This window comes from Ornithorhynchus anatinus, chromosome X3, assembly GCF_004115215.2.
Source record: "Ornithorhynchus anatinus isolate Pmale09 chromosome X3, mOrnAna1.pri.v4, whole genome shotgun sequence".
Taxonomy (NCBI): Eukaryota; Metazoa; Chordata; class Mammalia; order Monotremata; family Ornithorhynchidae; genus Ornithorhynchus; species Ornithorhynchus anatinus.
Window position 1 is genome coordinate 28101310 of NC_041751.1, and position 26212 is coordinate 28127521.

The window sequence follows — 26212 nt, forward strand, 5'->3', positions numbered from 1 at the left end:
TCCCAGTTACCTCATCTGTAAAATGAGGATTAAGACTGGGAGCCCCGTGTGGGACAGGGACCGTGCCCAACCTGATTAACTTGTATCTCCCTCAGAGCTTAGAACAATGAGCTTGACACATAGTAAGCACTTAACAAATACCATGTCAACCTCAGTGTTTAGCACAGTGATTTGCACGGTGTAAGTGCTTAAACGCCATTACTATCATTATTGTTCTTACCTAGCACTGGAGCTTGATTATTGGTGATGATCGACCAATCGGTAGTAGATGTCTGAAGGTTGAACTAACAGGATGTGCTGACAGATTGAATGTGTGGTTTGAATGAGAGAGATGAGTAGAGGTCAAGCTTACAGGCTTCTGAGACAGGATGGTGGTGTTGTCCACGGTGATGGGAAAGTCATGGGGAAGATAGGGTTTGGGTGGGAAGATGAGGAGCTCTGTTTTGGACACGGTAAGTTTGAGATGTCAGTGGGACATCCAAGTGGAGGTGTCGTGAACCGAGGAGGAAATGTGAGACTGCAGAGAAGGATAGAGGTCAGGGATGTAGATGTAAGCTTGATAATCATCCACATAGGAATAGTAGTTTTATAATACAATAAAAGGAGTGATATTTAAGTGCTTACCCTGTGCCAAGCACCATAGTAAATGTTGTGGTAGCCTAAGAGTACCATGTGGGCCAGGAACTGTGTCCCAACTGATTATTTTGAATCTAAGTAGGAGAAACAGCAGATATTTAATTCCCATTTCAGAGATGGGCTACTGAGGCACACAGAAGTTAAGTGACTTGTCCAAGGTCACACAGCAGGCAGGCAGCAGGACCAGCATTTGAACCCAGGTTCTGTGGCTCTGAGAGGTGTGCTCTTGCCTGCAAGCCATGCTGCCCTTATTACTTTCAAAACATCACTCCTCCTAAATGTCTATCTACTGTATAGTTTGAATAGAACAGTGCTGGAGTAATAGAGAAGTTTTCTGACAATGCATGTCTTCCTGGATAGAATGTGATGGAGCTGTTATGTGAATGCACGTGGCATTGGATGCGCAGTGTATTAGAATGTGTTTTCCTGAATGGGGGAGAACGTCATTACTGTTTTGTAGGAGAACTTGACTCCACAGGAAAAGCTTGACCCCCCTACTTTACTAGTACTTGGGATAGCCTGATTGAAGGGAATTGGGGTTTGGGTGCAAGAAGACGGAAATCGAAGAAGCAGCATGGTCTAATGGACAGAGCACGGTCCTGGGATTTAGAAGTAGCTGGGTTCTAATTTTGGCTCTGACCACTTGCCTGCTGTGTGACCGTGGGCAAGTTACTTCACTAAAGTGGGGAGTAAGAGGGTGAGCCCCTCGTGGCACATGGACGTCGTCCAACCCAACTGATTTGTATCCACCCCAGCGCCTAGTACAGTGCCTGGCACATAGTAAGTGTTTAACCACAACTATTATTATTATTACGATCATTATTGTTATTAACCCAATTAACCCTGGTGTTCAAAGTCCAAAGCAGCCCGCTAAAGCAGTTATCAAGGCTGAGGAATGCTCTTGGATCTTAGTCGATATGCCCGGCTACACAGGACTTTGCTTGCATCCTGATAGTGGGCCCCTGCTGATCTCTGCGTAGTGCCAACTTATGTTTTCCTCTGTGCTTGGAAAAAGCAGAAAGAATTGAGTTGATTTCTTATGCAATTAAATAATTATTTCTGCATTGCTGTGAAATCAAACTGAGACTTTTGGGGAGGCCATTTTTAGCACACGAAAATGGCAAATCTTTAAATAGCTAAATTAAATGGTTGCATTCAAATACTTGGGAAGCTGAGATCACTTCCTTTCCTTCTCTCTTTTTCCTTTCTTCACAAGTACCAAATGCAGAGTTGGAAGGAAGAGCAAATGCAAGATCTTTTTTCTTTTTTTGCCTTTGTCTATGTGTTGGAGAATTTTCCTTTCTATCCCTCTCTCTCCATCGTTCTCTCTAATTCTTTGTGGGTCTCTGGCACGGTTAGGATTTTCGAATGTTTCACTTAATGATGCTCAAGCTCTACCTTCAGCCCTGACCATTATCAAAGTTTTTTTGTTTTGTTTTTTTAAAAAAAAAGCCCTCAAGGTGTTAAAGAGGTAAAGAAGGGAAATGTAAAGATTGAATGATCAATAACTTGACTTGCACAGAGGCCAGAGACGAATGACAGATATTTCAGCGATTGTAGGGCGAAGTTAATTGAGGGATGGATTATTTTTATTTTTTTAACCTGATTTTTAGGGGAGCAGTGTCTTAGGTTCAGATTGATTTCGGAACAAAACTGTATTTCAATTCCAATAGTTTATAGATCCTAATTTGGTAAGATAGCATGTCACAGTATTCTGAATGTATGTAACTGTTCAGCCTTGTCTCTCTTGTCTGTTTCTCTCATTAGCTAAAAAACCTTTCCAGCTTGGATTTGCGTCACATCACTGAACTGGATAATGAAACCGTAATGGAAATAGTCAAGAGGTGCAAGAATCTTACTTCACTCAATCTGTGTCTGAACTGGATCATTAATGACAGGTAACAATTGTAACATCTTAAAAAAATACTTGACTGTAGAAAATCAGATTTGACCTAGTACGCTTAGCATTAATAATCAGTGATGAGGCATGACAGTTTGCCAGAAAAGGGAAAGTATCATTCCTGTTTTTGAAGTGATGTGCTTAAATTTTGAAAAACCTTCTTGGCACATGGATTTTGGTACACATATAGTATATAGAATTAATGCTGTATTCAATTAGAAGCAAATACAATCATTGTATTTTTCTTGAAATTGGCATTAGGATGTGTAGGAGAAGTCTTGTTAGAATAAATTTTCTTGTGAATACTTCCCGGACTGAATTTGGAAAAGTACACATGTACATAAGAATCAGCGGATTCCTTTGGGTAATTTGAGACATTGGAATATTGAGTGGCATGAAGATGGAACTAATCGACAGTATAAATATAGTACAAAATATAATTTTCGTAGGAATCCAAGCAGGTGACTTTAATATCCAGTTTTGAGTTCTTTCCCATATCTTTCCATTTCTATTTCTGCATAAACGTAATTAGTTCTAAAAATCCAAATTACACAAAAAGCATGGTTTCATATATATTTTAAATAAGATGTGAGCGTATTAATAGAAGAAAGTCTTCTCTAATAGCGATGACGAAATAGAAGGTATTGTTTGTTAAATTCTAACTAATAAAAAAGCCTGTCCAGAGCACATCCTGGCATGAAAAAAAGAAAACCTTTAAAATAAATGTTATATTAAAAGTGAACACACTCTAGTTATGACAGTGGAAAGAAATATAGTTATTAAAGATTTTCATTGTTCTGGTTGGAAGGTGATTAGGTGGACCGATAGTCCATGTGGAATTTTTTTTAGAAGTACATATGTACTTCTTGCAATTCTCTTTCTCTTAATCACTAAAATATTACATCACTGCTAAAATAAGAATGCAATTGAGTGGAAAAAATTATAGTAATAGAATATTGATTCATCCTAATTTTTAAATGTCAAACTAATTTCGACTCCACTTTTTTTGGTCCAATTGGGATAAATTCTAATTGCTTTAAATGTTTTATTAAACTTTCCTGAAAGATTTGTATTTTGGCTTTGCCTCATTTATTCCTTAATGTCCCCGTAAAGTATTGTTCTACGTTAGTATGGACAAATGATATTCATGAAATAATCTCCTTTTGCCATTTTAAATATTTAATACACCTATGAGGATCTGACGAGCTGTTTGAATACCATATTACTGCAACCTGCTAAAGAGAATAGAATGCATCAATTTCAATGGCGAACCCGTTTTTTCTAAATCCAAATTTCCCAGTGTACTCCAGAACATATGAATATTTTCATGCCTTGCTACAGCATTTCTTAAGCCACATGGGAGCATAGTAACATGGTGGGGCTAAGGCAGAATATGAAATACTCAGTAATAATGGAATTCAAGGTTTTCAAACAATATGTCGAGTATTGTAATGGATTAAAGTAAACAGGGGTAACACATTGATAGCAAAGTGGAAAAAGAGGAGGGCTTTGTTCCACAAAATCGTTTTACACAAGACAGTGATGAACCTTTGAGTTGTGTATACAGTATGTGGAAATTATGATTGCACCCTCAGGATAAGAGCTGTTATGGGTTTGTGTCCTTCTACTTAAAACAAGAACACACAAGGGTCTTAAATCTTCCTTGCTGACCTTCAGGTACGTGCATATGTATATGACAGTAGCCCTGAATGAAGTAGGCCAACTTCACTTGGCTGTCCTTTTCGTGACTCAACTCAAATCTGTTGATGTCATTTCAGTCAAATGTGTTCTTCTTAATTATGATGTCATTTGGTTTTCATTAAGATTATATGCTGTAGAAAGTATTGATGTTTTTATTGGAAAGGTTTTGATTGAGGAAAAGCATTTTAATGAAGAGGAGAATGCTATTTTAAGGGTTTAAAGGTTTTAATCCTACAATTTACTCTTATGACACATTTGGTTATAAGATTCTAAAACCCCACTTAGCTCTGTCTTCTAAATGGCTTAGCTCATTGTTCCTGATACATTCTATAACTGGCAAAGAAATATTTTTAATTATATTGATATAAATCTAGTACTTAGCATCAGGCTTATTGATAATTTGAGGCCTCTACAGTTGGGCTGGTAATCATTCATTCATAGGACATAGAAATGCATTGGTGCATTCAACGTCTCCAGAGGCTACTGTTGACCATTTGTTCTTAGTGAGAATCCTTATTTTGGATTTTCTTTCTTTTGGAATTCTTTTTTGTTAATTGTGTTTACATTTGTCATAGTTATGTCACCTGATTTGTTTTCTTTGAGGAGGTAGTCATGCTTGACCTAGACAGTATTTAGTTTTGAACTTGAAAAGCATATAATAGTAGTTTCCATTGCCTAGCAGTCATGAGGAAAGGAATAGACCTTAGATAATGGCCAAAAAACATTCATCAAATACCCAATTGACCATGGTGCTGAATCTTGGAAGAAGGAATTGTCATTTGTTTTCTTTTCATTGTAGTTATTCCTATTGGATGTGCTAGAAAAGTTTATTTGTCCAAAGTCTGGTTTTGGATATGTTTTTAATTTTGAATGCCAAAGTTATAGACCAGGTATCTGAAAAATAATATATGTTATTAATGGCTGTGCTATGAGAGAAACCTTACTTTTCCATTTCTCCATTTGTTCCTTGATAGGAGAAAAATTTAAATTATTTAAACAATTTAAAACGCCTGCTTTCTAGGAGTATAGTGAGCATTCCAAAGATTATGTTAGCAAAGAAACCACTGTGAGCCTTTTGGAAACTCTACAAGGCATTATCTTTTTCATAAGGTTTATCTCTAAACAGTGCATTGCTTTCTGAATGGATTGGGGTTTATTATTGCTGACATTTAAGGGATTACCCTTACACGAAACAGTCCTGTTGTTGCTTTTAGATTCTAATACCCACTCTTTTCCCTGATTGAGAGAATATGCCCATAGTACATTTTATGCCAGCTGTGCCCCACGTTTGATTTTTCTTTTCCAGAGAGATCATGTTTAATACAGCTAAGTGGTTTTTTTTTGTAGGATATCACCCAGTTATATCCATTATACTTTCATCATTTCAATCTAAGCATGTGATATCCGTGGAGCTTTTTTTGTTCAATACTTCTTGTGTTCTTAGAGTCAAGAACTGTTAAACTAGACTGTAAGTTTCCTATGGGCAGGGATCATGTCAACCAACTCGACTGTATTGAACTCTCCTAAGTGCTTAGTACAGTGCTCTCCACACAGTGCTCAATAAATAACACTGATTGAAGTAGTATGGTATTTACTTGAATTCAATAACATAGTCTAATCACTTGACATTTACCATTGCTCTTGAAAGTAAGTAAAATCTAGTGGGTGGCTTATGAAAAGAGGACCCTGAGGGACCTTTTTGAGATCAAATTAAATGTTTTCTAAATTTGATACTTCAACCTTATTTGGTAAACTTTTTTGTTGTTTATATCCAGTTTTGTTATCAAGGATCTTTCTAAATTTGACCCTGGGCTGGAAGCACATTGTGTCCTGGTTGTGGGGATCTGTACTTTTAAAATGGAATTCCTTTGAGCATCTTTTTGAGTATAAACTGCATAGTGTCATGTAGTTTTCCTCTCTAGCTCTTGGGGTGGGAGGAAATGGGAAGAAAACAAATAACGTTTCAAGAGTGGAGCAGTTAAATCTCAACTTTGAATGCATGTTTTCTTCTTTCAATTTTTCACATTATTCCAAACTTCGTTGTCTTTTTTTTTTTGGCTTATTCTTATGTTCTGTCTCTTGAGCTGCCTGTGGTAAATGGGGATTGTGTTTTGGTGTGTGGGCCTTCCATCGACTGTTACCAGTACTTACGTACTTCCTTACAAGAGAAGTAAAATTCTTTCTTCTTTTAACCATCAATCAGTTGTATTTATTGAACATGTCCTGTGTGCAGAGCACTATACCTAGTGTTTGGAAGAGTACAATGTAACAATTGATAATTATAATAATGATGGTATTTGTTAAGCATTTACTATGGGCCAGGCACTGTATTAAGCGGTGGGGTAGATACAAGCAAATTGAGTTGGACACAGTCCCTGTCCCTTATGGGACTCCCAGTCTCAATCCCCATTTTACAGATGAGGTAACTGAGGCACAGAGAAGTGAAGTAACTTGCCCAAGGTCACACAGCAGAAAAGTGGTGGAGCTGGGATTAGAACCCATGACCTTCTGACTCCCAGGCTCGTGCTCTACCCACTATGTATGCTGCTTCTCTTGCTAGGCATGTTTGCTGCCCACAAGGAGCTTACAGTTTAGATGGGAAGCCCTATATTAAAAATAAATTACATATATATAATTTATGTAAGTGCATAGGGCAAACTCTTTGAGTGAGTTATTTGACCATTAGGTATCCTTACATATTAGTTGAATTTCTTCTTGTGTAGCCACCAGAAATGCAGCAAAATCCACACACATTCTTTGAGCAACTCTTAGAAATCTGTAACCAAAGCAAGATAGCTAAAAATCTATTCACACCTATAGGTACTCAAGGAAAACCCAAATCTGAAAACATTAATGAAATGATATAGGGTGCCTTAGTTATTCCATTAAAGGCTATAACTGTGGCAGTGTTTTGATAATTTTTCAATACACTCTTTACATTTTAGTAGGAAAGAGGAGAGTCCCAGAATGTGGCCGACACATTCTATAATTTCAGAAATGTATGCTCTCAGACTGTTGTGGCCAGTGCTTTTCTGTACCGGGCATTCATGTTTTTGGCATGTAGGAGTTGCCGATAGATTTTTGCATTTTCTCAGGTAGCGATGTTTTAAGCCTGTGGCCTGGAATCAAACTGTGAAAAAATGAATTCCCCCTTTCTCAAATTTAGAAAGCATATATGAGAAACTTGAATTAATTTTAATCTTAAGAAAATTGTAATTGTTGAATAGTTTTGTCAAGATGAGAAAAGGTGTTCACAGGTGTAGGGAGTTAAATGAGGCCTGTAGTTTCTTTTGCAGTGAGCTCATTGAAACGTAATTCGTATTTAGTCACTTCACCTAGGACCCCTTTATGCTATGATTAGAAAATTGGTGCCATTCTTTAATCTTGATTATTGCTGTTTGCCACCTTTTTCAGTGCCGTTAGTGGACAGACATAAATAGAAAGGTTGGCATTATAGGCTAATGGATCATTTCCTACTCTTTTTTGAGTAAATTGGTATAGGGAGACTGACAGGACCCTGACTTATGTAAAACTCAATGATGCTTTATATAAAGATTTTTATAACTCTTTGATCTTCTCTGGGTGTTTATTCTGTTTCTTCTTTCAAATTTCAGTTGATTCAATAAAAAATGGTGACATTTAGAAATAAAGTTCAGATAGGATTTGAGCAGGTGGTGGTGGTGGTATAAAGTATTTGCTGAGTGTCCATTGTGTTTTATTTCCAAGAATGGTTTTGTGAACTTATGCTATATATTGTATTCATAAGTGTTGAAGTACTAGGCAGATAATCTACCATCCTCTTGTGAATGTCACATCTTAGAATTGTATTTCATTTCAAGCCCCTAATATTACTTAATTCACCTAGAGACTGAAGTTTAAAGACTGTCCAAAGGGAACTAGCCTATCCACTAAATCCAGCAGGCATAGAATTGAATTTAAGCTAGAGAATATTTTCTTCTATATTAAAGTCAAGCAGTCTGGATGAGGAATACTTTTTTACCTTGTAATATTGGGTGCCACAAGTGAATAGTCTCTTCCAGTGAAAGACTATACAATTAGAAGTGACAAGACGCACACCAAGAGTCGAAGATGCTTTCTGGAATGCTTACGCCACCGTAACCGTGGAGTCCTGCCTTCATTGTTTCGCGATTTTGTGTAGGACAACCATGCAAATAATTGGGTGGCTAGAACTCCAGATGCCTAAATATGTGCTGGGGAAGGAGTAAAGCGTTCAGGCTGTAAGCGGGCAGTATTGTTTGTAATTTACCTTGATTCAGATTCTGTGAAAGTGTATTTTTGCTCTGCAATATTCAGTCAATAGTATTTATAGACTCTAACTTTGTGTGGGCAGGGAACTTGTCTACCAACTCGGTTATAGCGTACTCTCCCGAGTGCTTAGTACAGTGCTCTGCACATAGTAAGCCCTCAGTAGTTATGATTGAATGAATGCTCTGCATATAGTAATCACTCAATAAATATGAGTGACTATTGTTTATAAGGCTTGGGCAGAATACACTTAGTAAACTGACATGATCGTTGCCCTCAAGGAGCAGAGGAACGGAGGAGATACACTAAAGTGTAAATTAGGAGGAAGTAAGAAATAGAGTAAGAGATATTCATTTTAAGGGGTGTTTGTAGTATGGGTGAGGGGGTGGTCAAGTACTTATGTGCATAGATGATACAGAAGTGTTGAAGCGACATTTGGAAGGGAGATGAAAATTTAATCGGGGAAGGGCTCCTGGAGATGATGTGCTTCCCAAAGGGCTTTGAGGGGGGTTTAATTTTAGTATCTGATGTTTATCTATTAAAAATAATAAAATCCCACATCAGGCACATTTTCATCGCATGCGAGCTGCAGTAGAATGAGCTTTCACCAAGGGGAAAATGAAAATGTGAAAATGTTTCAAAGATTTCTGCATCCTGCAAATATTTTCAAGTAGTGAAAATGTGTGTAGGCTGACAAATCTGTGAAGCTATGTGCAAGTGTAAGGGATTTTATGTCAGGCAGTCTGCGATTAAAATAGGTAAGTCCACAGCAAGCAGGTCATACAGGCAACTGGATATACGATCCAACTTTCAGGGGACTAGGATGTTGCTGTGGGCCCAGTGGCCAGTTATATAGTGCCCTCTCTCGCTGTCCTCTTTTCCTTCTTCCTGCCTGGGGATGGAATGTAGGGAAGGGAGGGGCAATATGACAGTGTGCTGCTGAGCTGGCAGCAGCGACTGTCGCTACGCAAAAAGGTCAAAGGAAAAAATACCGATGCGCTGGGGTAGGGGGGAGAGGATGGGATAGGGCATGGAGTTTAGGATTCAGGGATCAGGAAAGGCCTTGGAACAGGAGATAGGAAAGGAAGAGGGGAGGGTGGTGGGAATGAATTTACCATGCAGTTTTTATTTAGCTGGAGGAGCCTCTTAACGTGTCAGGGATGATTCCAGAACGAATGATGGGAAGCAGCATGTCTTAGTGGATAGAGCATGGGTCTGGGAGTTAGAAGGTCATGGATTCTAATCCCAGCTCTGCCTCTGCCTGCTGCGTGTCCTGGGGCAAGTCACTTCGCTTTTCTGTGCCTCAGTCACCTCATCTGTAAAATGGGGATTGAGACTTTGAGCCCCCCGTGGGACGGGGACTGTGTCCAACCTGATTTGCTGGTATCCATCCCAGCGCTTAGGTACAGTGCCTGACACACACATAGTAAGCACTTAAGAAATACCACAGTTATTATTATTACATATAAGAATATTAGGAAAACCTATCGCATGATGCAGCCTCCTTACCGAGGAACATATCAGGATGGCATTATGTGGTATGCCTGTATGGAACATTCATTGCCAAGCCTGTCATCAGCATTGGTGAGAACACTAAACTGTGCCAATTCAGTGCACTTGGGAAAAAATGTAGTGAAAATCAACCTCAACATTCACTTCCTCAAAGAGGTTACAGTCTAAAGTAGCAGGGAGACTACTTTCATAGAAAAACAAATAGTTGACAATACTTTATCCCACCTCATCTTTTCTTCCTGAAGATGTGGGGAAGACTTTTTCCAACTAGTGAGCTTAATACCATAGTCATGAAAGTATCTACTTACTGCCAGGTGAGCGAGACACTGAGTTAAAGCCAGAGCCGCACATTCCTTTGGACGTTTTTATTTCAGATTAGTTTCATTAGATCTTATCGTAGTAATATTTGAGCTTAGAAGTCTCTATGCCCCAGCACTGTCCCCAGCCAGCAGAGAGAAATGCTTTCCCCTACTGGTTGCTAGATTGGCCCTGCTACTTTTCCTCCCTTCCACTTTCCTTTGGCTTTCTGGGTACCTAATAATAACAATTGTGGCATTGTTAAACTCTCACTATGTGCCAAGCACAGGTCTGAGCATGGGGTAGATACAGTATATGCAGATTGAAATCCGGGACTTAGGCTAAGAGGGAGGGAGAGCAGCGCTTAGAACAGTGCTTGGCATATAGTGAGCCCTTAACAAAGGCCATCATTATTAATATTCATTTACCACTCTTTCTGTGCATTATCCGTAACGAAATTTGAATAGCCTCGAAGAGCCGAATTCTTTGTCTGGGAACCTGATGCATTTTAGTGAATGTAAGCCACCTATTGAGATATTTGAATATTCTTATTTAGTTTTTTAATGTATTCATGGTAATACACATCAGATATATATACCTACTTTTTTAACACTCAGAGGACATTCCCACACAGTGGGAAATTCTACAATACATGGATATACATATTCATTATACTTAATCTGACAGAAGAAGCAGGGGACTGTAGGGTACCAGTGCTTTTTCTTTATTGTTTCAAATTTGTAAAACATGGACTAGGGTGTCTGCGGTGTCTCTCCGAAGAGTACCGGAAACTAGCTGTTCAGAATTACTAATGAACCTGTCTGTTTTTTTTTTTTTTTTTTTTTAACAACTGTGTTTTCTGAGCTCTCCTTTAGTCACTACAAATTTGCAGGTTATATGTACTGGGAATACATATGTATTTATATACAACTCCCTCAGTTGTTTATGGCTGATAAAATGCATTGTCTTTTTTTTATTAAAAATCTATAAGCATTCTCATTTTAAATATGCTTCCACATAAACATAAAAGAAGTGCATTTTGGTTGTTTCATTTCCTGAAAATTGATTTAGAGCAAATGAAGGAGAATATTTGATGACATTTTACATAAATATTCAGCCAATGGGACGTCTCTGTGCCACAGCACTCTCCTCAGCCAGCAGAGAGACATACTTTCCCCTACTGGTTGCTAGATTGGCCCTGCTCCTTTTCCTCCCTTCCACCTTCCTTTGGCTCTCTGGGTACCTAATAATAACAACAATTGTGGCATTTGTTAAGCACTTACTATGTGCCAAGCACTGGACCGAGCATGGGGTAGATAACAGTATATGCAGATTGTAATCCGGGACTCAGGCAAAGAGGGAGGGAGAGCAGGTATTGGCTCCCCATTTTCAGTGAGTGCTCAATAAATATGACTGAATGAATGAATAGAAGAGGAAACTGAGGCACAGAGTTTAAATGACTTGCCCAAAGGTTACCCAGCGGGCAGTCAATGGTATTTATTGAGCAATCCCTGTGATCAGAGCACTGTACTAAGCACTTGGGAGAGTACAATACAACAGAGTCGGTAGACATGTTCCCTGTGCAAAACGAGCTTACGGTCTAGAGACGACCTCAGAGTCTCCAGGCGAGTGACAGAGCCGGGATTAGAAGCTTGGTCCTCTGACTCCAGGGCCTGTGCTCTTTTCATTAGACCGTGCTAAACACTCCCTAGTCCAAAAAGATTTGAGAGCTAAATGTCAGTCTCTCGATATTAGCCTCTCCCTTATCAAAGCCCTTGTCAAGTCAGTCATCCTTATTTACTGAGCACTTAAATTTCTGTAACTTATTTATAGTAGTGCCTGTCTCCCTCTCTTGACTGTAAGCTCATTGTGGGCAGGGAATGTGTTTGTTATAGTGTACTCTCCTAAGCTCTTAGTACAGTGCTCTGCACACAGTAAGCAATCAGTACATATGATTAGCTGACGGACTGTTCAAGGTCACTGGCAGAGTAGAAAAGAAGATACCTAGGCTGCGACCTTGTTGGGTTTTAAGAATGTGTCTTCTGATTTGTACTCGCCCAAGAGCATAGTACAGTGCTCTGCACATAGTGTGCACTCAATACATGGTGTTAATCGATCAGTTGCAAGTTTTTATTTTTTTAATATGATATTGAAGTGCTTACTATGTGCCAGGCCCTATACAAAGCATTGATTGGGGGTAGATACGGGTAATCAGGTTGGACACAGTCCAGGTCCCACATGGGGCCCACAGTCTTAATCCTCATTTTGCAGATGAGGTAACTGAGGCCCACAGAAGTGAAGTGGATTGTCTAAGGTCACACAGCAGACAGGTGGCAGAGCCAGGATTAGAATCTAGGTCCTTCTGACTCCCATGCCCGTGCTCTAGTTCCCTTCTTATCTTCGTCTTCCTCCCCCCACTTTTCATTTCCTCCTCTCCTTCCTTTCCTTTCTTCTCCTTTCTCCATCTTTTCCCTCTTCCTCCCTTTGATTTTTCTCTCCCTTGCCCCCTTAAAGTCTCACTCCCTTGATACCCCATCTACTCATTGCCCCACTCCATGTTCACCCCTTTCATGGGTGCTTACAGGGAGGAACGTAGCCTGTGCTAATAAGTGGAGATCTTAAGTCTTTGTGCACGTAGAGGAGTTGAAATATCCCATAGTTTTCCAGATGACAGACTCTGTATCTAACCAGTGTTGAAAGGACTGGCGCCGACCCACATTAGCTTAATTAAACACATTTACGTTCATAGGAAATACTCTAATGCCATCACTGACATCGTGGCATATAGTAGACCCTTGAGCCCTTGGCAGGCAATGTGACCTTGAAAGGCTATGAACTGTCTGAACTGTTTCTGAAGTGCAGTGTTTGTACTGGTGTGTTATCTTATGCCAACCCTGATGATGATCCAGTGGGAAGAACGCTGCTCTGAGAATCGGGAGAGCTCTATTCTAGTTCCCGGTCGGGAAGTAGGGGAATACCGTTCGGAGCTCGGCCCACCATGGTGAAGGTACCTAACCTCGGAACCACCTCAGGTGTTGGGCGGGATGGACGGTTCCAACAGGAATCCGGAGAAATGATGTGGCTAATGTGGACAGTGGAGACTGTACCATCTACTACGCTGCGGTCATTTGGGCTCTAAATGGGCTCTAGCTGGAAAAGACCTGTGCGTGCACTTTACAATGGGCTGCACCTCTACCCATTTGATCAATCGTTGCACTCCAAACCCCTGCAGGAACACTACTGGCAAGGACAGAGGGTGCAAGTGACACCATGCAGATATCTGCCACCTGCCTGCTGCGTGACCTTGGACAAGTCATTTATCTGTGCTTCAGTTTCTTCGCCTGTAAAATGGGGCTTTGATTCCTGTTCTCACTCCTACTTAGACTGTGAGCCCCATGTGGAACAGGGTATGTGTCCAACCCGATTTTCTTGGATCTACCCCATTGCTTCAAATGCTTGACATATAGTAAGCCCTTAACAAATCCACAGATATTCAATTTCCTCACACAGGTTCTTCATCTCAGGACTGAGTCTTGACTATCATTTCCCCTTCATAGACTTCATAGCTCCGGAAAGATACCTGACTCCTTCACTCCCAGCCCTCTCCTATTGGAGAGCACAGCAGAGGCTACGTTTTGTAATCTTCACTGTTCACTCTGTTGTCCCAGGAGCTGTGTTTTCATTACACATTTGGGATAGAATGCTCTGGAAGAATTAGGGGGCATTCTTCTGACATCCGGTGTCGGGATTCATTGAATGCTGTCCAGGGCCTAGAGGAACCACTGTGTGCTTATTCACATGGGTCAAGCAGTGTAGTCTAGGGGAAAGAGGCCAGGCCTGGGAGTCAGAAGGACCTGGGTTCTAATCCTGGCTCTTCCAATTGTCTACTGTGTGATCTCAGGCAAGGTGATTCAGTTCTCTGTGCCTCATTTCTTCTTCCTCTCCTCCTTTCACTTCTTTTCCTACTTTTCCCTCTTCTCTTTCCCCTTCCTCTCCTCTCATCCCCCTTATTTCTTTCCTTTTCTCTTTCCCTTCCTTGTCCACTCTGCCCACTGTCTCTCTCTTGCCCCTCTTCCTTTGTCCCCCTCTCTCTTTTAACCTTTTCATTTCTCCCTTTCTCTGCCCATCTACCTTCTTCTCTAGTTGTCTTTCTTGCTTTCGTCCCCTTGCTCCCCAACTCACCTTGAGCATTCACAACTTGGTTAGGCTGATATCTGAAGAAGTTCGGGAAGAGCATATTAAAAGACATTATGGCTCTGGCTAATAAGGTGGAAATGCAACTGCTGTTCTATCTTCAGGAAGTCTGGCAGTTCCCTTCATCTGCATTAAGCTCTTTGTCCTCTTTCATCTATCCCCTTGTTAAGTTACACACTTTGGGAGAAAGTGCACTATAGTACCAATACTGTAGGGAGGAAAAAATCAATTGGCTCCCCTGAAATAGGTCAGCTTAATATTCTTGGTGAGAAATATTGTGGTGGAATACCCGTAAATTTAGAGGAATCACCAAGTCCTGCAAATTTTCAAGTAGTATTATCACCTTGAAAATATTCATGTATTTATTCATTGTTGTACTTCTTGAGTGCTTACTGTGTGCAGGCCACTATGCTAAGTGCTTGGGAGAGTACAGTATAACAATAGACAGATTCCCTGCCCACAACAAGCTTACAGTCAAGAAAGTGGTACCAGGGTATCAGAGGCTAGTTAGGTTTTGGTCATCAAATTGCCACTGTTTTTCTCTTTCCCAGTTCATGGGTTCTTCTCCTCTTAAATCCGAGGACTAGAACTAGGAAAAGTAATTAAAATAACCCACTGTTGCCAAACTTTTTAAAAGTATGATAAATGAAGCCCAGTAAATAGTGAAAATATGAGAAAGGTGATTAATTCTGACAATTTTCATGTAAGAAGCTTGAGATGATAAATATCTCCTGTGATTAGTTATTAATTTAGTGCAGGGGATTTAGCTTCAGCCTAAACTATTTTATGAATTGTGGCATAAAGAAATATTTTAGAAGATAGGTACACATGTGTTAAACCAGAGGAGAAATTGCTTGGATGTGATTGGTAATAATTAGAAATGGCAGACTTGACATAAATGTGGCTTGGCTATTTTCTGTATGACAGTCCTTACAGAAATTAAGAAAGGGCAGTGTTCCCTGAAGGCATGAAAAATGACAGAAAATGATCAATTTGAATCTTTAAGCCTCATGAAAACTGAATGTTTGATATATATCATTCCTTGATGTTAAGATATCTGTAGTTGTTTTAAATGGTATAAAATTAAAAAACACCCACCCACCTAACTTACTGAAGCACGGAGAGAAGGAAACTATTGCAATTATAGTTTCCTTTTGAGGCTCCCACCTATAATTTGCCACGCACCTTGTATGAGCACGTTAATTTTGAAAGGAAAAAAAAAGTGATCTGCTGTCTTAATGATTTACTCTCCTGACTATATTGTTTAGGGTCTGTCAGTATTTCTATTATACAGGCTGCTTTTGTAGGGCACATAAATCATCTTTTCATTTTGACTTGGGTTTTGATTGGCTTAGTTCAACTGCACATTACTTTGCAGATTTCCATTATTTAGTGAATGAGTATGATGTGATGCAGTTAAGAGTGAGAGATTAATATTGTTGAGTAGAGCCAGATGCATCATTCTTTACCCATTGCTTGCCATTGCTCTCTTCTTCATAGCTGTTCTGTTGAACAGAAGATAGAATTCTGTCCTGAAGTTGTACTGTGACTTGTGGAACTGCACCAGAGGCCACCGGATTCATTTTAACTTGTGACTTGGAAAGAACTTGAACAGGAGCAAGAATGTTATTTGTATTCCTCCCAGGATACCTCTATGAAAAATGCAATGGTTTAAATAGGGACACCGCTATGATAGCCAAATCTGTGAGAAGCAGCGTGGCTCAGTGGAAAGAGCACGGGCTTTGGAGTCAGAGGTCATGGGTTCGAATCCCACCTCTGCCACTTCTCAGCTGTGTGACTGTGGGCAAGTCACTTAACTTCTCTGTGCCTCAGTTCCCTCATCTGTAAAATGAGGATGAAGACTCTGAGCCCCACATGGGACAACCTGATTCCCCTGTATCTACCCCAGCGCTTAGAACAGTGCTCTGCACATAGTAAGCGCTTAACAAATACCAACATTATTATTATTATTATCCTGATCTTCCTAGACCTCTCAGCCGCCTTGGACACGGTCTTCTCCTTGAAACTTTTTCCAACCTTGGATTGACTGATACTGTCCTCTCTTGGTTCTCCTCCTATCTCTCTGACTGCTCCTTCTCAGTCTCTTTTGCTGGCTCCTCCTCTGCCTCCCACCCTCCATCAGTAGGGAGTCCCTTGAGTCTCAATTCTAGGTCCCCTTCTATTCTCCATCTATGCCCACTCCCTTGGAGAACTCATTCACTCCCCCGGCTCGATTGCCATCGTTATGCGGTTGTTTCCCAAATCTGCATCTCCAGCCCTGACCTCTCTCCTTCCCTAAAATCTCACATTCCCCCTTGCCTTCAGGACATCTCCTGGCTGTCCTGTCGATCGACACCTAAAATTAAACTTGTCCAAACTGAGCTCCTCATCTTCCCACCCAAAGACTGTCCTCCCCGTGTCTTTCCCATCACTGTAGACAACACCATTATCCTCCCTCTCTCACAAGCCCTCAACCTTGGCATTGTCCTCAACTCATCTCATTCCACCCACATAGTGTCATCAAACCCTGTTGGTTCTACCTTTGCAACATTGCTGAAATCGCCCTTTTCTCTCCATGCAAATGACTCTCATGCTGATCCAAGCACTTATCCTATTGCCTCCTTGCTGACCACCTGGCCTCCTATCTCTCCCCACTTCAGGCAATACTTCATTCTGCTGCGTGGATCATTTTTCTACAGAAACATTCAGTCCGTGTCTCCCCACCCCTCAAGAATCTCCAGTGGCTGCCCATCCACCTCTGCATCAAACTGAAACTTCTAACCCTTGTGTTTAAAGCACTTAGTTGCCCCATCCTACCCCACTTTACTGATCTCCTACTACAGTCCAGCCCACATACTCTGCTTCTCTAATGCCACCTTATTCACTGTGCCCCAATCTCATCTCTCTCTGACCTCTTTCCCAAATCCTCCCCCTAGCCTGGAATTCCTTCCCTTTTCATATATGTCAGACCACCACTCTCTCCACCTTGAAAGCATTGTAAAGGTTCCATCTCCAAGAGCTCTTCCTCGATAAAGCCCTCTTTTCTCCAGCTCTCTCTCTCCCATTTAAATCGTCTGTGCACTTGGATCTATGGCCTTTGGTCGTTTGGTGTTTTCTCCACCCCCAACCCCACAGCACTTAAGTACCTACCTGGAAATCATATATTATAAATTATTCATATTAATATCCATCTCCCCCCTAGACTGTAAGATCATTATGGACAGGGAATGTGTCTAATTCTGTTGCATTGTACTCTCCCAAGCATTTGTTACAGTGCTCTGCACACAGTAAGAACTCCATGGATACCATTGACTGATTTGCTACATTTCTGCTGACTTCCTATGTGTGCACTTTTCACTTGCTTCCTTTATTACCTAGATTCGGTTTTCTGGTTCGAAAATTAAATAACTATTCTACTTCAGTTTGTTATTATTTCAATTAATCGATGGTATTTGAGCGCTTACCGTGTGCAGAGCTTTGTTCTCAGTGCTTGGAAAAATACAATAGATTTGATAGACACAATCCCCTCCTACAAGAAACTTATTTGATGTACTGTGTATTTCCAAAGAGGTTCTGTATGCCTGCAGTGCTTACTGTGAGCACTGCCCAGTAGAGCGTTGAGTTTTAAAGTATATTACTTTTTAAAGACTACGTTTAAGCCGTTACAGTTGATGGTATCAATTATATACAGATTAAGAATTTGGGAACTATGCAAAGAGACATTTGACTGTAATGCTCCCTCATTAACTGTAATGAACTATTCCAGCAGCTTCCCTTGAATGAAGGTATTACATTTGAGGACTCAAGCACAGCGGTATTGAATAATAATATGTCAGTAGAGAAGCAGCAGGACCTAGTGGAAGTAGCCCAGGCCTGGGTGTCAGAAGACTTGGGTTCTAATCCCCATTCCACCACTTGCCTGCACTGTCACCTTGGGCAAGTCACTTAAATTCTCTGGGGCAAGAGTTTCCTCATCTGTAAATTGCATAACGAATATCATTTTTCCAGTCAGTCAGTCAATAGTATTTATTGAGCACTTAATGTGTGCAGAGCATTGTACTATGGTCTTTGGCGAATACAACAGAACAAAATAACCGATGCATTTTTCTGTCACACTGGGAGCAGCGTGTGGGAGAGAGACTGTGTCCAGCCTGATTTATCCCTGCGTTTAGTATTGTGCTGGGCACATAGTAAGAACTGAACTGAGACCTTGATTATTTTCAATACTAGCATCGTGTTTTCCATGGAATCTTTAAGACCAGATGTTTTGAATTTCCAGAAATGTTTCACTTAGGGTCACTCGTGAAACAATGACAAAGTGAGGCAGCTGAAGCCGACACTTTGGGGTTTCCCCGTTGACATCCGCAAGCAGAGAATTGCAGTTTCTCCTTGGTAATTTGCCGTTGCTGGTTTTGACATTACCGAGTTGTAATAGACAATTAGAAACCAACTAAATAATACAATCGAGACTTAACTGAGGGTGTCTAATAGGGTCTCCAATCCAGGATAATTTAATCATCGGGCTGGAGAGAAGTGGCTGGAAAACCTGGACGGGAAAGGTATTATTCAGTGGTTTTGATTCAGTGTTTGTTGTGTGCCGAGCAGCACTTGGGAGAATACAGTACAACAGAGTTGGCAGAAACATTCCCTGCCCATACGGAGCTTACGGTCCAGACAACTCAATCCATTAACCCCAGCTAGAAGCGAAGCTGCCAATGATTCAGATATGGGCTGAGCTCCTTGCAGGGTTTGAGTTCGCTGCTACCTACTTTTGAAGAGTGTGATTGTGGGGAAACTAGAACCTTTTATGAGGGATGTGGGGGAAGCAATGCCATTAAATCCCCTGTAGAGTTAAAGTCCTTTCTATGGGGTTGTATTCTTTGGCTTATTTTCCTACACCCGAGAGTGCCCTGGGGCTCTTTCCACCTATCCCAGTTCAGCAGTAGCTTTCTTTCTATTGCTGACATTTAATTCTCTCAGCAATTTTTGGAATTTACACTAGGGCATCAAAGAAAAACTATATTCAGGGGCATTTTGGCCCACGATTCGTTAGACTTTTTGCCAGTTTAACATAAGACCCGGACTTGAAAACAATGGGAGTAGGGAGTCCTACCATCCGATCTTCACTTCTCTATCTCAGACTCATTGGACGACCTTAGGAAAGTTGCTCACCTCTTGGAACTCTTTCCCCCATTTTACCCTACCTCAGTGAAGCTTAGAGAGGCTTAATGTTTAGACCACACCTTGACCTTTTTTGAATGAAGGCACTATCTTAAATAGTAGGAATTATCATGAGTACCGATCAGTCGTATTTATTGAATGCTTACCCTGCACAGAGCAAGTGCTTGGGAAAGTACATGACAATCCTAGGCCACAGAGGACTGTTAGATCCATCACTGGGACTCTGCTTCTGCCATATAGTTGAACAAATCGACAGGACAGAATTTTCCAAGGCAGTAGTTTAATCCCCAGTATGAATTATTGGTTATTTTATCTTGACACGTGAGCGTTCACATTCCCGTGGGCAAGACTAGACAGAGTTTGACTACTGGAGGCAGGAATCGTGCCTACTTTATTGTGCTTTCCCAGGAGTTCAGTGCTCTGCACAGAGTAAACGTGCAGTAAATACCATTGATAGTGATTGGTGGGTGTGCAGTAATCTATTTTCTCATTTAGGTCCCTCAATTTTCTGATCATATTGACAAAGAATACGTTGGTTCCAAATACCTGAAAAATTGCTAGAGCTTTCCTTAAACCTTCACCTGTTTCTTTCGACAAATGGAGCTTGTCCAGGAGCCAACTTCAGGGAGTCTCCATATTCCTCTACTGGCTTAACCCAAGAAAGGACCACGAACGAGTGTCCTGCCCCATGCTTCCTAGCTGTATGGGGTAGAGTGGCGAGTCCTGGTTTTTTCATTTTTGGTTGTTTGCTTCTTGGTTTTTACTCTTTTCCTGGTTTTCACAAGCAGAATGGCTAGTGGTTAAAGCCCGGGCCTGGGAGTCAGAAACCCAGGTTATCATCCTGGCTCTGCCACTTAATAACGATGGTATTTGTTAAGTGCTTACTATGTGCCAAGCATTGTTTTAAGTGCTGGAGTAGATACCAGCTAAGGGCAAGTGGCTTCATTTCTCTATACCTCAGTTACCTCATCTGTAAAATGGGGATTAACATTGTGAGTCTCGTGTTGGATAGGGATTGTGTCCAACCTGATTAGCCTCTATCTAGATCAGCACTTAGTACAGTGCCTGCTCCAAGTAAGCGCTTAAACAAATACCCTAAAAAAAAAAAATCCTCCCGCCAAACCGTCACTAAGCCATTCTCGGTGTCCTACTCAATGATACTTTTCCCAGTGGCGTAGTGGATAGAGCACGGGCCTGGGAGTCAGAAGGTCATGGGTTCTAATCCTGGCTCCACCACTTGTCTGCTGTGTGACCTTGGGCAAGTCACTTTCCTTCTCTGGGGCCTCAGTTATCTCATCTGAAAAATGGGAATTAAGACTGTCAGCTCCACATGGGACATCCTGACTACCTTGTATCTCCCCCAGCGCATAGAACAGTGCTTGGCACATAGTAAGTGCTTAACAAATACCATTATTACCATAATATGGGTGAGGGCACAGTGGTGCCTGTTGCTGTTGCATTCTCAGATCACGGGCCTTATCTGTTCTCCCTGCCAAATGTCTCACGTCTTGTGCCTCTGTCCATGGGACTGGACAAGAGAGTGTGGATGGCTCAGTGATAAATATCACCATTGTTGCAGAAATAACTCAAGCACTTGTTCTACTGGTGGGAGCTTATCCCTTGTCCCTCCTAACCATTGATATCTGAGCAACGCTCACCCACATACCAAGGAGCCAGAAAAATACCACTATCGTATTTTCTTGAGGCAGTCAGTCCTATCTGAGCGCTTACTGTGTGCAGAGCACTGTACTAAACTCTTGGAGAGCACACCGTAGCAGAGTCAGTAGACGTATTCCCTGTCCACAGTGAGCTTACAGGCTAGAGCGGGAAATGGGCATTAATGTAAATAAATTATGGATTTGTATGTGTGTGTGCTGAGGGAGGGATGACTAAGGGGTGTAAATTCAAGTACAAGGGTGAGGCAGAAGGGAGTGGCAGAAGAGGAAATGAGGGTGTAGTCTATGGACAAAGCGTGCCGGAGATTCTCTCACAAAGATTCACCCATGGATACAGCCTCACTGTCAGCGGTCATCTTCAAATTGAAGGACAACTCTAATAATATTAGTTGTTCTTGGGTGCCAAAGTACAGTTTAGACAAACTGCAATTACCACTTAAATATGGCTGTATTACAAGGTCCTCCAGTGTTCTGTAATGACTTTGTAAAATGCTTTCTGCAGGCAGTTAATCACACAATTGCATGCTTTGCCCCTTTTGAAGACATTTCATCTAAAAAAAAAAATGAGTTAAAGCTGAACAGAGAGGAGATGAAACAAAATTGTGACTTTCACAAAGGGTTAGCGGGACTTAATTTCCCATATTATCTACAGTTCTTTCCTTGAGTTAATGATCTATTGACAGACAAATTAAAGATGCATTAACTATTAATTCAGGATCGATTTTTATGGGCAATTCCGAGGTCCATATACTGCTTTTAGGACACATTTATCTAGATCCATTTAGTTAATACATTAAATCACCCTGTGATGCACGGCCACTTAAATCCTTGCCTTTCAGAACCAAACAGGTCAGCACTTTTCAAAGCAGGGATTTTTATCAATATATTTAGCTTTCACTAGTTTTTAATGAAACAACCTAGTTCCTTAGTTTCCTATTTCAGACAGACCTAAGAGAAGGTTTCAAACTCAACAAAATGAAAAACCTCCCCTGGTATCGACTGCCAAAGGGCAAACCGCCAAGGGAGAGGCAATGACAGGTGTTGATTTTTCCTTGACTAGATCTTGCTCTGTTTTTCAGCCCTCTGGCTTGCAGGTTTATTAAAATGCTAATAATGTTTATTCTGCTTTTATTGGCACCTCTCCAGATTTGATTATTGATTTATCTGAATAGCAGAAGGCAACATCTAAGTCTCACTTGACTTTTTTTCCACGCATTTTTGTCGGTGGAAATAGAAATAACATGATGTCAGAAAGATCACGTGCACTGGTAAAGGTAAATATTAATAAGGAAACTGTTCACCTTTTGGAAAAGAGTGCAAATGGGTATTTAAGGCATTACCATGTTTCCTTTTTCAAGTTTGTATATTATTCTTCTAGTTGAGTGACAGTCACCTTGCCAGTATCAAGTGCCATGCAGTGTGTTTTCCAGGCAGAGTAAAGGGCCCTGGGCAGTCAGTACGCGAAAGCTCAAGCTACTGACAGGTCCTTTCTCTAGACTAAGTTCCTAATGGGCAGGGAGCATGTATGCTAATTCTCTTGTATAGTGCTTTCCCCAAGTGCTCAGTACAGTGCTCTGTACATAGTAAACACTCAATAAATACGATTGATGGATTGATTGATTTCATGACCAGATGCAGGGAATGTTTTGTTGTCTGGAAATCCTGACTACACTCAGAGATGCTTTGCCTATGGTTGAAACTCGTGTCATCAGGTGGTGCTTCTGGGGACTCCATTCCCTGAAATTTCCCCACAACTTCCACCATTTAGAGGTTCAAGTTCCATTTCAGGTCATGGCCCATTGCCACACAGAGGATGTTGCGAATCCAATCCTGATTGGAATAACCGTTATAATGATTAATGATAATTATGGTATTTGGTAAGCATTTACTATGTGCCAAGCATTGTTCTAAGCGCCAGGGTAAATACAAGGTAATCAGATTGTCCCACATGGGCCTCAAGGTCTCAATCCCCATTTTACAGATGAGGCAACTGAGGCACAGAGAAGTTAAGTGACTTGCCCAAGGACACACAGCAGACAGGTGGCGAAACAGGGATTAGAATCCACAACCTCTGATTCTCAAGCCCGCGCTCTCGCCACTAGGCCATGCTGCTAGATAAGGTCTAGCTTGATATTTTGAGGTGGTGCTTTCCCGCAGATTGTTTTTCAATCTCTAGGTCCCCCTTGTCATCAAGCAGGTCTAGGTGGCGTCTCCTTGCCATACGGCCCTGATGGCTGCCTGCTCCACAGGAGTTTAGAGAAGTACCCGTTTGCTGATCACATTGCCTGTTACTTGTACCTGGCTTTTGCATTCTTGTTGCAGAACACCTCACAGGTTTCTTTGACCCTCAGGAGCTTAATATTGAGTCTTACTGGTGGTTTTTATGATGTACTGGCTGAATTTCTAGCACAGGCCTGGAGTAGAAGAGCTAACGGTCTGTCCAGCATTACATACCTTGCATGGCTGCAGTGATCATTGTGCAGTGCAGTGTCTTTCAAGTACCACCGTTGGGGGGGAAAAACAAATCCATCTCTGAAATGCCATTCTTTAGGCTTTGAGTGCCTATCATGCTGCTTTTCTCTTATTTAGGAGGAGGAAAATAGCATCGGGAAATGCACATTTGGCACGTTTGCTGAGCTGAAGTAAACTGTTCTTTTTAAATTTGCTGATCTTCACGGGCCGACAACATTTTCCTTTGGCTGGCTACGTTCTCGGGACTGAGACTTGTTTTACGTTTCTTGACAGGTGACTCCGTCATCATCACTCACTTAGGTATTGAAATATCCTGACATGTCCCACGATGATCAGCTCATTTAAGATGCTGTAATGATTTTATCCAGGTTCTCTTTGTTGTTATTTGTCATTGTTGGGCGTAGGCACTGATGACTGTTTCAAATCGCTTTTACTTTAGGAGAAGTCAAAAGGTCATCAGTCAATTACTTATGTTTCTGCACCCATTTGGGAGATGGATTGGGACTTCCTAAACAATCAATCATATATTTTGAGCGCTTAGTCTGTCCAGAGCCTGGTATGAACCTTTTGGGAGAATACAGTATAGCAGAGTCGGTAAACACATTCCCTGCCCACAGTGCAAATCCATTTTGTGTCCGATATCAGTTGTATTTATTGAGCGATTACTGTGTGCAGGCCACTGTACTAAGTGCTAGGGAGAGTACACTCTAACAATATTATAGACACATGCCCTGTTTACAGTGAGCTTGTGGTCTAGAGAGGGAGACAGACTTCAATATAAATAAATAAAATACGGATATGGACATAAGTCCTGTGGAGCTGGGAGGGGGAATGAATAAAGGAAGCAAGGCAGAGTGACACAAAAGGGAGTGGGAGAAAAGGAAAGGAGGGTTTAGACAGGGAAGGCCTCTTGTGTCTGAAGAGCAAAAGCCTCTCCAAAAGACATTTCCTTCCTCTGTGAACTATTGTTTTTCAAGTAGCCTAGGTTTGCCTAACAAGCTCGTTGTGGGCAAGGAATGTATCTGTTTATTGTTATATTTTACTCTCCCAAGCTCTTAGTGCAGTGCTGGGCACACAGTAAGCACTCGATAAATACTACTTAATGAATGAATCACCATCTTGAAGAAGAAAGGGGAAATAGCTGAGAATGGAACGTCCTAGGGTACAGGTGCTTTCCCGCTCATGCTGAGGTTCTGTTCTTGGAGAACCTTACGGGAAGGAAAACTCATGTTCTAGTATTTGCACCTTGGCCAATGCTGCTCACCTGAACACGGCATTATCATCCACCGTCTTACCCCATTCTAAGTGGACAGAAGGGCACTGTCGAAAGTGTTGTTTAATTTTGCAGAAGCATTCTAGCCAAGGTGTATAGAAAACACATATTTTAGTTGAATTGTCTATCTCACTTGTTTCCATTGCTTAAGATTTGGATTAGAAATAACCTTGTTGTCTGGGTCCTGAAAAATTTAGTTAACTGGAACCATAGGGATTGAAATCGTCATGGGCAGGGAATGTGCCTGTTATGTTGTACTCTTCCAAGTGCTTAGTACAGTGCTTTGCACATAGTAAGTGCTCAATAAATATGTTTGATTGAAATGAGATTTTATGACAAAATACAGATAAGATCTTTGCAATGTGAAAGGTAGTGGAAAATACCAATGGCAAAACCAAGACCTTTCCATAGTCATTACCGAAGTGTCTGCCTCCATCAGCAGCCATGGGCTCTGGCAACTGCTAAGGATATTTGAGTGTCCTGAGAAATTGACCAGGATTCTCAGCCTCACAATGGTATGGTCAGATATCAAGAGTTCAAGGTGCCATGTCCAACTCTTGCCCCTGTGTCAAGCAGGGCTATTCTTTGTCGCTGTGTTTGAGGATACAGCAAAGGAGGTAGAAGGAGGAGTCAGAACATCTAGCCAATGCCCCGGGAAACTATTCCCAAGCAGTGAGTATCATTGCAAATCCTTGGGACAATCATCCAGGAAGTGCTTTATGCTGATGACTGTACTCTCAAGTTCATAACATTTCGTTATAATGTTCTGATGGTGGAATTACAGGGCTGTCTCACTTAGAAATTCAGCTGAAAAGATTACCTTGGTTTGAATGCTTCCCATTCCCTCCCTGTGAAATATTTTGACTAATAGAGTGATTAAAGCCTGTTTCAATTTATCACTGGATAATGACATCTATTTAGCAGAGATAATAGCGGCTCTCTAGTGTGTTAGCACAAGGGACTTTTTTGCAGAATAGAATGTAAAATATAATGCTTTGAAAATAAAGCACTCTAATTCTATTTGTGTATATACACACACGTATATATATTCTAATTCAAAATCTTTCATTAGCAGTACCTGCCTATATTGCTTAGTTGATCATA

At 41.1% G+C, this 26212-nt stretch overlaps 1 protein-coding gene across 2 annotated transcripts in view; it reads left to right on the forward strand.

Moving 5' to 3' along the window:
* FBXL17 (F-box and leucine rich repeat protein 17) overlaps positions 1-26212 on the forward strand; it is a 390787-nt gene that overhangs the window by 117008 nt on the left and 247567 nt on the right. For both annotated transcript variants that reach the window (XR_003755671.2, XM_029053886.2), the window contains exon 6: positions 2404-2534. Coding sequence is in view for 1 of the 2 variants with exons in the window: in XM_029053886.2 (XP_028909719.1) it covers positions 2404-2534 (131 nt within the window). In the remaining variant the exon portion in view is untranslated. The remainder of the gene's footprint in view (positions 1-2403; positions 2535-26212) is intronic.